Below are 12,722 nucleotides of genomic sequence, written 5' to 3' on the forward strand. Positions count from 1 at the left end.
TATAGGTAAGGGCAAATAGAACCTTAACAAGAGTGGCATTGATACGCACCTTAAGCCTTCGTTAATTTCTCATAAGTTTATTTTTATTCCCAGGCACCAACAATTTTAAGGCTTTATTTTTGCATTTTATGTGAAATTAAAGAAGACTTGTTTGTTTATTGTGCATTCACATGCCACTACAAACATGGTACTATGAGGATGGATGTCGGCAAATGTGGTTGCATAAAGGCCAATGATCTTGTCAAATTTTGATTTAGAAGAAATCTTTATCACAAGAAAAGGTATATCAAAATTATTGTTTTACTCTTATTACATGAATAAGATTTCAATTGTTATGTGTTTATTAAATTGCATTATACAAAAGATGTGGGTGTCTCATGCATCAATTACTTGACAAAAAAAAATCAAATGTGTAACACCCCTCGTCCGACCCAGTCATTGAGTTCAAGGTACAGGATGCTACAGACGTTGTCGGAGCAACTACCATCAAATGTACAGTAATTTATGTTGGGAAATGTGTTCATATTGTAGTAAACATATAATTATTTTCTATTTATTTGAACGATAAATAAATAAAGTTAATTTCACATTTCACTATTATATCTTTTGTATTTATGTCTTTTATATTTTGCATGCATAGCGAAATTGTGACAAGTAAATATTAGCTCATTGATTGTTTAAAATTCAAGCCAAAGATAAGTGGCATTGTAAAGAACGTTTACATTGCGAGAAAAATAACTTACTTCAATAGATAATCTAAATGAGTCCGTAATCCCGTGAAAGAACCAAAGTGAGCATTTGATTCAAATATTGAGAAGGATTATTATGTCGCCTACAATTCCAATTTAGGAGATGGATAGTCTTAGTTACCGGAGTAGTTGACTCCACGAGTAGAGACATAAATGTATTCATTGGTAGAATGATACATTTGACTGGACCCAAGATAAATTAATTCTAAATCTGTTTGTGAATTAATTCACTTATAACATTCATGGTGTGATTTACCTAAATCTTGAGTTAGTCACTGACCATGCGTATATAACTCATGTGCTTTGATATAAGTGGAAGCTTATACTCTAAATATGATTGAGCCCATAGCCAATATGTTGAGTACATGACTTGTGTATGACATGACTTTACTGGCAACAGTGAAATTCATAACTTAATTAAAGAGTTAATGATATCCTCTCATTGGCATTGTGTGGATTGATAAATATGGAACGTGGCCACGAGTTGCTGGTTCTCAAACGAGCAATTTATCACTGTCATTTGTTGATAGTGATCATATTAATCATTAAGAAAACACAATAGTGACAATGAAATAAAATAGGATTGTATTAAGTGAATGAATTTAACTCAAAGGAATCAATGATATCATATGAGGGTAACACACACATGACGATGTCATTGGACAAAGCAGTTGGATGAATTGCTTTCATAAAGAGTATACAATAATGTGTTTTTAATCATGGTACCTCTTGTGGACTGACTCCATGATTAAGTAATTGCGAATTATTAGAACAATGCTTCTGGACATAATTGCAATCACTAGAGCCTAATTGTATATGTTTGATTGGTCCCCCCGCTAGCTCAATAAAAGCTCTATCAGACTACATTTAAATCAGAAGAAAATTCTACAACTTTGGGAATAATTTAATTGATTTGATTTATTCAATGTGGAATTAAATTAGGTAATTGTGAGAACTATTCAACTAGAGAATTTGATTGAAGAATTTTCTTGAAAAATTAATTTGGAAAATCTAACTGATTTTAGGAAAAATTAATTTTGATCAAGTAAAATTAAATTAATCAAATCAACTAAAATTAATATGATATTTTTGGAAGTTAATTTTAAAGTCAAACAATTGGCCCAATAGGTAATTAAACTTGAAAATTAGACGCGAGATCATAAATTGGGTCCGGGATCCCAAAATTGAGACCAAGACCCAAAAACTAATCGAATCGAGCCAGAATATGAAACTGGCCCGACGGTCCAACAGATGACTAGATCGAACCGGTCAAGTCATCATTGACCCAGATCGAATCGACAATAGCCGAACCAGCTCGGGGTGCCGTAAGGGTGTCGCACCTGCATCACCAGACACGGCGGTGCCGGTGGCTGCAATGGTGACATCCTGGTGGCCAACAGTGGTTGGTCGTCGGTGGTTGAGCGGTGGAAGAGTTACACTCCTACTGAGACTCTACTAGAGAATTTGATTTCAGATTAATTATTCCAAAAATAATATTATTTTAATAGTTTAATATGAAATTTAATTTAATACTTATCTTTAAAGTATTTTATTAGTTTAATATTAAAGTGATTATCTTAATATTTAATTTAATTTAATATTTATCTTGTAGATAAATATTCTATTATTTTAATAAGATTTAATATTAATTTTAATATAATATTTATTATATTAATTTAATATTAAAGTGATTAAGCTTAATCATAGTTGACCGCTCTAAACTTCCCTATACAAAGAGAGCCTTGGGTTATTATTTACACACACTTGAATTTAAAAGAAAGTTGTAGAGAGAAAATTATCCGAAGAGACAATTCCAGAAAATTTCTAGAGATATTTTTCTGATCTACAACTTAGCCAAAAAGATTAGAGAAATTACAAATTACCCCACTGGTAATTTTTGTGAAATATTTTCTGATTCGAAGTGAGCCCACACGTGAGCTTGAGGATAGCGGAGAAGACTACTCGTCGAAGAGCTCATCCTAGACGAATCAAAAATCGAAAATGTACAATTTTAATTAAGTGTTTATTACTTTAGATATCACAACCAAGATCTTGTTTTGGAAAAAAAATTTAAAACTTTGGTTTTTCCTAAATTTATTTTCCTCTGCGTTTTTCAAACTCGTTTTTCCAACAAATTAATCATCCAATCATATAAACATGTCATATACACATTTACATTATAATACATAATTAAATTTGAGCCTTGATCGAGCTGATGAAAGCTCTTTTGTTGACCCGGGCATGAAATAAGATCAAATTGCAAAGTTTTAAAATTTTAGGGTTGACGTCGTAACGTCAGTTCTTCCACGTCGTGACATCACCAAATAGTGCCACGTTAGTACAAAAGTGTTCTTTATTTTTTATGATATATATTTAATTTGATATATAAATTTATTTGTTTATTTAAATCATGATATTAGTAACTAGCATTTGGATGATTCTAATGAAACATTATTTTCATTGCTAAAATGAAAGTTTGTAGATGATCATATAATATAAATAATTTTGGTTGTTTTGTTTTTTCATTAAACAATCACAAGCTAAATGAGTTTTATATATGATTGCACATTTTTATTCTATGTTATAAAGTTTAGACTAAAAGTGGTTTTGACTATAAATGAAATAGATCCTATGCATGCATGGTTAATTGTTCTAATCAATGTAGAATAGGGAATATATAATGTGATAATCATATATTTGAAATCGAGATCATCTGATTGCATATTTACGATGGTGCATGTGATTTTTCATATATGACTTGGATATGATCTATAATCTCATGATTTTATAAAATTTTAAGATATAGTAAATTTTGAAATTTACTTTGGAAGACATGAATCAAAGATCTCATAAGTATGGAAATAGCAATATGAATGTTATTCTCGCATTTAGGTGATGGGCATGGTTTTAATTATAGTCGGAAAATAATTGATAATGTTCATGGTGAATGGTGAATAAATGTGTAATTTTATAGTCACTTGATTGAATAATTGATGGTCCTCTAATATGACTATATATGTTACACCCTTGTATATATACTGGTGTGTTAAGAAAAATAATGTTATTTGACTATGAATTCATGTATTGACTTTGAAAAGAAGCTATGACAAATAGAAATATGTTGTCTAGTTTCACCAAGGGATTTGAGACCTCTTTACAACAACTTACTTGGTGAAAGAGACATGATGTATGATTTCATATATTTGTTGATTGTGAAATTAATTTCTTGAATATCAAGATATAATTAAAGTAGCTAAATATGAAATTGTCATGATAAGAAAAGATAAAGTGATCACCGTAATTTGACAATAATAAAAAGGATATCCTTGATAGTATTCTTTTGCGAAAGAATGAGTAATTGAACACAGTGAGGATGTTGGTCTTGCAAATTTTCAAGACACAAATAAATATGAAGTTTCACCATGTGGTATAGATAATTAACATAGCTATGTTGAACTTTTAAAATTTTAGGGATAATGTACAAGCCTATAATATTTGAGTCACCCATGATGGAAACTCAACTCAACACTTGATATAACGTCAAGTCTTGAGTTCAATAAGACAAATTACATCATCACTATGTGATTGTTAGCACTATAAAATAATATATATATATATATATAATATATCATCCCAAGGTAAAAAGTGTTAAGTATACGTGGTGATAAGGGGAATGATGAGTATTATACTCTTAATAGACTCATAACATAAATATGCTAAAGTGTTATAATTACGGGAACACTCTCGATTTGATTTACTTATGTGAGTGGAAGTGTGGTCGATTCTAGGAGCTCAAGGGCTTGGCTCTGATAGCACTCATGAAAAGAGATTATAAACACATGGTCATAATAGTATCCCTAGATACTATGCATTGATTGGTGTTGAGATCATTGTGTGAGATGTGTTCACTTAATCAAATGGAATAGTTAGTGAAATATTCAATTAACCTTAACATATTCTCACTAAGTAAATGTGCAATTTAAGGCACCTTCATTTATGCAATTGATTTCCAAGACTATCAAAAATAGAATATTTTAAAAATAGGGGAGACTATTGGAATATTTTCAAAATATTTATAGTGTTCCAATAGTTGCAAATGAAAAGTTATAAATAACCAAAAGTTATATCACTTGGTTAATAACTAAGAGTTATCACATTTCATAGTGATGAATTATGTCTCTTAAATTCAAAAATTATATTACTTTATTATTAACAATGAATCATGATTATTCAAGATACATCTATTGAACAATTATATTTATGGTTAAATGATGTGACTATCTATTTACATAGTTGTGTTCTTATGAAGAGACATGAGAACTCTTATAAATAAGAGCCAAATTTCATTTACCTGACACAACAAAAAGCACATCAAAAGTTTTTTTCTATTCTCTCACCACCTTTTATATTTCTAGATTGTTCTATAAAGAATTGCAGCAAGAATTCTTTATAGAAATTGATATCATTGCTTTGCTGTGCTCAATGCTCAGTAGATTGTTTCAGTCAGTGGAAAATATAGACAGACATTAGGCTTCATAGTATCCTCAAGGTTCATTTGCTAGTAACTCTTTTACACACTATAATATAGGTTAGGGCGAATAGAATCTTAAAGAAAGTGGCATTGATATACGTCTTAAAGCTTTTGTTAATTTTTTATAAATTTATTTTTATCACCACGCACTAATAATTTTGTGTTATGAATGACTATAGATAAACATGAAACTTCAAAGGAAGTTCTTAGAAACCCAAAATTTTAATTTTGGATTTTTTTGAGATTTTAATTAAGAAAATAAAAGTGCAAATTTGAGGAAATGGAGCAAATTAGGAAGTAGTACATTACGTGTATTTTTGTCAAATATTTTAGACTAATGTTTTTCAAAGATGTATTGTAACACCGCATACTTGACTAATCTGTTATAATTCATTATGACAAATTAAGTTTTTTCACTACTTAAAGAACTTGTATTCAAATATTTTTATGTCATTTGCATTCATTTTAAGAAGTATTTAGTTTTTAGTTACGATTAAATAAATTAAACTTCTTGTGATGTTTTATGACCTAGTAAGCCGATTTGGGCTTAAAGTGGAACTAACAAATTAATTGAATGTGCAAAAAACAATCTACGGTAGAATAGTTTATAAATGTCTACATGACATAATGGGAATGTAAGCTTCCAATCATTTATACGCTGGAGATACCACTTTCCAAACCTGACTACATGAGAGCTTTCCAAATAGATATTTTAGGTGAAAATATCACATTGGTAAAACAAATGTACCTCAACGCCAAGACATAAACAGTTACTTTGTTTTAATAATGCAACTAGCAAGCTACAGGATGGAAACAAATATATAGATTAAAACATGCTATAAGTTATTGTATTCTTTCATACTTTTGAAATTTAATCATACTTTTATGTTTAAAATAAGTAATCCCTCTCTTTTCAGAATTTAAAATACAAGTTTAATGGTTAACATTCTATTAAATTTATATTCATTACAACATCATTTCTTTTTACATAATTACTAGATGAGTATTTTTTTTATTTCAAAATATCACACCAATAAATTCAACAGAACAATTTTATCGGTATTAATAATTGAACCATAAATTTAAAATCTAAAAAGTAAATGTACAAAATTCATGAAAATAAATCAAAGACTAAATTCCACATATGTGAAAACTACAGAGAGTTGGAGTATATTTTAACAATGTATATACACACATATATGTATTTGCTGTGGGATAGTTCTAGAGAATCACATCAACCCTATAAATAATCCACCATGCAATCCTTTAACCTTACTGAGTACACAGCATTCAATCTCAGCAACAAAAAGACAACAGAGGAGCAACAAGACTCGTTCCACTGGGGAAAGTTATGGTGAAATATACATGTATTTAGTCAAATTGTTTGAAGCCACAAAATCTTTCTCTTGCCTCTAGCTATACTAACACCTAACATGTTTCATGCCAAAATTTTCTACCAATCTCTGTAGCACAAGTTCATTTCTTACAAAACCTTGTTCATGAATCCACAGAAAACTTACAGAATCGGTTTAGGCATTTATAATTATAAAATCAAAAACTAATTTAAGGAAAGGAAAGTGTAACCAAAGCAAAATGAAAGCACTGCTACACGGTTTAGACCAAACCAAAAGCTACATTTCAGTGCAACCTCAATGCATATAAATGTAGTCCACAAGTCACATTACTAAAGATAATCTTATTTCGACACGGTTTCAGCTTCCTTGGATTCAGCCGCACTCCTTTCTGCTACAACTTTCGACATCCCAAACATCTGAAAAGGACCCCGAATTCTTTTAAGACAACAATATCAACATAACATATATATAACACAAAAGCTTGCACAGGACAATGAAAAAACGATAGCGCGAAAGATCAAGGAAAGAACCTTCTGGATGGTCTTCTTAAAGCAAGTTTTGTGCTCTTCCATTGAAGCATTAATGAACTCATCGATGTGATCCTTCAAGTCTTCAAGGAAGGTGGCCTCTTCGTTCTTTTTCTTCCTACACGAAGTCGAGACTAGGGGAGCAGCAGCAGACGACGATTGTTTGTCGGGTTGACTCTTTTGCTCGTCGGGTTGACTCTTTTGCGTGTCCATTCGATGTTTATATTAGGACTTCATAACAAACATGATAATTATAAATAAGCATTCGGTAAAAGATTAAAAGAAACAATTACGCTGCCTCACGATATATACACTTTTCATTCGAATCATATCACCTCCTCAAATTTCTAAAAGGAATATCTATTATGCACAACAATAGTAAATAATTAAAGCCAATTGAGTCCTAAATTGACACCATTGCAATTACAGTTCAAATACGCTTAAGGGCATAATATCAGTTCAGGCTGATGGATAGTTTTAAGAAATGTATAAATACTTATTGCCAGAGTTTCAAATGCCGGCATCGCTGCCGCTATTTCGTGTAGCGACACCGTCCTCCACCACCGCTAAAGATCGCGGCAGTAGTGTTATCGGAAATAACGGCAATAAACGCTATTTCCGTAAAAAAAAAATTCTCCTCATCAAGAAAGTAAACAGAAAAAAGAATCATGAGATAAGACAGAGTAACAAGCATAAACATCGAAAAACCAAAAGAGAAAAAATCAAAACCAGATAACTCGATTAGAAACGTTCAAGTTTAGGGTTTAAAAAATAATTACCTTATTTAATTTCCTGGTCTGTTGGGAACTTGAAGGAAAGAGAGGGATTGGCTCAGAGAATAGAGGTAGAAGATGTGAGAGAGATCTAGAGTGGGTCGGAAAATTTATACAGGAGTCTAGAATAAAAATCAGTTGGCTTGATTATAAAATTGGAGGATAAAATAAGTAAATTAGTAATTTGGTCCTCCTTATTAAAATTTTATGTATTTCTACTGTTAAAAATTACTATAGCTGACAGAATAACTAAACAGTCACACGTAGTGTGTCATGTGTACCTCACTTTGACATACATGAATAAATTTTTAACAATGAAAATGGATAGAATTTTGAACAGAATGACTAATTTGGTCTTTAATATAATATATAAGGATTAATTTACCTATTTTTTTTAGTAAATAGTACAAAATGTAATCTAACTTCTAGTATAAAACCCTCCATGATACTTTTGCTACCTTTGAAACATAAATTAATTTTTGGGAGGTTAAAACTGATATTTAAAATATCAATTTCATCTTCTCCTTTTTCAAAAAGCATATGATGTCGTGTTCTTTTGGTTGGTATTTGTATTTTGGATAAAATAAAACTAAATTGATAGTTTAAGTACTATATATAACTCAAAATTTTAAGTACCTAAATGAGAAAATTGATATAGTTTAAGTGTTAATTTTGGAATTAAGCCAAAATATATATAATTTTATTCGTAAAATCCTTCTTTGGTTCCTTTCAATTTCAATACCTAACAAATTGGTTCTTCTAAAATTTTGTGAAGCAATTTAGTTTTATTAATTTTGAAATCGAGCAATTAAAGAAAATTAATAAAGCACCTCAACATTTTTGTCTATTTATTTTAAGTGATAAAAAATATATGTCAATGATAATAAAAATCTCTGATAAGTGACAAAGAAAGAATAATTTTATTATTATTGTAATTATAAGTAAATTGGTGAAAGGTGTAGAATGTTTGAAGGTTATACCTCTGTAATGTTGTGTAACAAATAATTCGATTCATTAGTGTATTGTGTACATCATGAGTACGCATATCAACAAATTTGGGGAATGAGTGATTGTAATTGAATAAAATAAAAATATGAATTAAGGACTAAAGCGCATAAATGCAAAGTGTAAAGGATGAAACTGAAATATATTCCTTTTTATAAAACCACGTGCATCTTGGGATGGAAACAATGGGCTGGATCTAGTTTAAATGGTTTTAAACTTAAAGATAATTATTTTAAAATTAATATAATTCATTTCGATATAATTTATTTTAATAGGTTCATTTACGTAACACTTTGATATTATTTATAAAACATTATAAAAATATATAAATTTAAATTTAATTTAATTAGGTATTTAATTTTTTATTAAAAGTGGTACTTAAAATATTTATTTTATTTTATTTTACCCAAAAATATAAAATATCATGTTCGTATTAGTTGTTTTTGTGTTATGAGTAAAATAAAATAATTGATAGTGTACAAGCCCATTCTTTTGCCTGGCCCAAAACCACTATAAACCCAAATCCCAAAACCTAGCCCAATACCCAATTAAACCCTACAGCAGCCTAACACCAAATCAGAGAAAAAGAGAACCCTAATCCCCCTAGCCCTATTGCACTGCATCACCTGCCTCCTAACTTCCGCCGCCGCCGTCACCTACCCTCTGCCATCACCATTACTTCGGCCACCTGCTCCACCAGCTTCTCTGACACCTACAAAACAGAGCAAGCACGCAAAGAGCAGCAAAGAATAATAGAAATAGATAGGTTATAAAGGCAAAAAAACACTATCTTTGTATTTTCGACAACAACTGAAATAAAAGCAAAAAAAAGGTTGACTCCATTTTCTTTTTCTCTGTTCTTATGTTGTTATTTATTTTATTTTATTTTATTTTGTTTGTTTGATTTCTTCTTTTATACAAAAACAGAAAAAGAGGGAAGGAGGTACTTACCGGTTTCGAAAGCCTGTCGCCGGAGGTCTTCTCTGGTGTTGGAATCGGACCGAGAAGAGTACGAAACACTCTTCCTTCCATGGTCTTTTGAGTCCAAGGGACAGTTTTTTTTAGGGGGAGAATCGGTTTTTAAAAAACCAATCTTTAGATCTGTTGGGGGATTTTTAAAAAAAGATCAGAAATAAAAATACTGTTCTTGTTCTTCGTTTTTCGTCGATTATTTGCTTATTTTTTTTTAAAATCGTTTTAAAAAAAAACTATTAATAGATAAAAGAGAAAAAGGACGGCTTACCTGTATCGGCCCGCAAGCCAGACGTCGGAGTTCCCCTTCGCCGTCGTCGGAAGCTGGAGAGGCCCTAATGGCCGGATTTGGGGATTTGAGAGAGAGGGCTCCAAAACTCTCTGAAATTTGTTTTTAAAGAGGGGTTAAATCTATTTTTTAGGGTTTTTTAACATTTATACCAGGAATGAAACGACGCCGTTTAGCCCTTATGACCCGCGTGCGATCCGACCCGCTCCAGAGGGGATCCGCGCGTTTTCATGAAATGGGCTATTTGCGCCTTTGGTCCCTCCTCATTATTAATTTGTTTTGATTTAGTCCTTCGCTTGTTTATTTATTTTTAATTTGACCCCATTTTTTATACCTGTTTCATTTTGGTCCTGCATGAAACGATGCGCTTGAAGGCTGGGAATATTTTCCCAATCAGTCCCTTCCTTTTGACGCGCGTTTTATTTCAGTCCTTTTCGCCTTTTTTATTTTCAAATTTACCCGTATTTCCGTTTTTATTTCAATTTAATTCATTTTTTAGCAGTTTTATTGTTTAATTAATTATTTTAATAATATTATTATTATTATTACTATTTATTATTATCAGTTTCATTTTTCTTTTATTTATTCATTACTATTGTTAATATATTAATTAGTTTTTCTTATTATTTTAGCTTTATAAATATATATATACAAATAGATGTTTACATACTCTTATATTTTATAAGCTTAAAGTATACATGTGTATTTTTTTTTATAATTTATTTATATATATGTACGCACCTATATATATTTATATTATTATTTCTTTATTTACATTTTCATTATTTAGAATGAATGTCTTCTTATTTATTTATCCTTTGTTTTGCTTGTATCATTCTACTTACATCATTATTATTGTTATTCCATTACATCCATTGGAAATTTTAAAAATATACGTAATACTCGGTATTTGGGATCTTCGAAAGAATCGAGCCCTAACGTATTGGGTTCCGATTTTTTCGTCGAACCTAAATAATCGAGATTACTTTTTTTTAAAAATAATAAAAAGATCATCATCGGAAATTCAACACGTTGTGTCCTAACGCATTGGATATGACACGTTGTTTTCTCGAAATGAAGATTTATTTTAAAGATAATAAAAGTAATATTCAATGTTTAGAATTTTGAGAAATTGTGCCCTAATGTATTGGGCTGCGATTTCCTCATCTGACTCGAACAATTGGATATACTTTTTAAATTTTATCATATGGGTTTTTAGACAATCAATTTGTTTCATATAAGTCTTTTAAAACAAAGGATCGTATTTTTTTAAATTCTCCAGAGTTCTCAATTTTCGACATTAAGACATTAAGTAATCAACTAGGTACCAATTTTGGGCGTATCGAGGGTGCTAATCCTTCCTCGTATGTAATGAGACTCCGAACCCGTTTTTCGAATTTCAGAGACCAAACTTGTTGTTTTAATAAAATCAAACCGTTTATTAAAAACAACCAATTTTAAGGTGATCCAATCACACCTCATAAAAAAAGGATTGGTGGCGACTCCCGATTCATTTTTCAAAACCCAAGTCGACCCCATTTTTGAATTAAAAAAAATGGTGTCAACAGATAGTTTAAGTACTACATTTAATCTAAAAGATTTAAGTACCTTAATCAGAAAATTGATATAGTTAGTTTGAGTGTAAATTTTGCTTTTAAACAAAAAAAAAATATTTGTATGTAATTTTATTGGTAAAGGCTCTTCATTAGTTCCTTTCAATTTCAAGATTTAACAAATTGGTTCTTTTAAAAATTTAGATAAGTTTAGGATAAGTTTTCATTTTGGTCACTTAACTTAAAAAAGTTACAATTTGGTCATTGAACTATTCAAAAGTTTTCATTTAAGTTATTGGGCTTGTTAAAATCAATGCCATATAGCTTTCTTTGTTCGTACTATATGCACCAATCGAAAGCTCTTTTTCCCCTTCTCTTTTATAGTTCAGTTTTTTTCATGAAAAACTTTAGACGTCACGAATACGCGAACGAAAAATCCAAACAACTTTTTTCTCTAATTTCGACATTTATCGCCGGATTGACTTGGATCTAAGGTATGTTCTTCTACTCATCGATGAGTACTGATCCATTGTATTGATCGACAAATCATCACTTGGAGCTCGCTAATAGATTTTTTTAAAAAGAAAAAAACATAGCAACTCGATGACTTAAATAAAAACTCTTGAATAATTTCGTGACTTAATGAGAACTTTTGAATAGTTCAGTGGCCAAATCGTAACTTTTTTAGTTAAGTGACCAAAACGAAAACTTACCCATTGTTTAGTGACTAATGATGTAATTTACCTAAAAATTTTAAAATATTGTAATCTTATTAATTTCAAAAATCAGCAACTAAAAACAATTAAGAAAGCACATCAACATTTTTCGTCCATCTAATTTACATGGAAAAATATATATAATGATGATAAAAAATAGGGTAAAGTACACCAACAGTTACTCAACTTTTATTTCAATGACAAAACAGTCACTCAACTTTCAATTTAGTTTAACTTTCAAAAAATAACAAA

The 12,722-nt window shown here is 30.2% G+C and overlaps 1 protein-coding gene across 1 annotated transcript; it reads right to left on the reverse strand.

The window, feature by feature from the left end:
* Window positions 1-6,729: 6,729 nt before the first annotated feature.
* On the reverse strand, window positions 6,730-8,102 carry LOC105784153 (uncharacterized). The gene is made up of 3 exons (XM_012609952.2): window positions 7,942-8,102; window positions 7,166-7,393; window positions 6,730-7,051 (listed from the first exon to the last, which is right to left on the reverse strand). The coding sequence occupies exons 2-3, from the start codon at window positions 7,373-7,375 to the stop codon at window positions 6,977-6,979; spliced, it is 285 nt and encodes a 94-aa protein (XP_012465406.1). The 5' UTR covers window positions 7,376-7,393; window positions 7,942-8,102; the 3' UTR covers window positions 6,730-6,976.
* Between the last annotated feature and the right edge of the window lie 4,620 nt (window positions 8,103-12,722).

This window comes from Gossypium raimondii, chromosome 13, assembly GCF_025698545.1.
Source record: "Gossypium raimondii isolate GPD5lz chromosome 13, ASM2569854v1, whole genome shotgun sequence".
NCBI classification, from domain to species: domain Eukaryota; kingdom Viridiplantae; phylum Streptophyta; class Magnoliopsida; order Malvales; family Malvaceae; genus Gossypium; species Gossypium raimondii.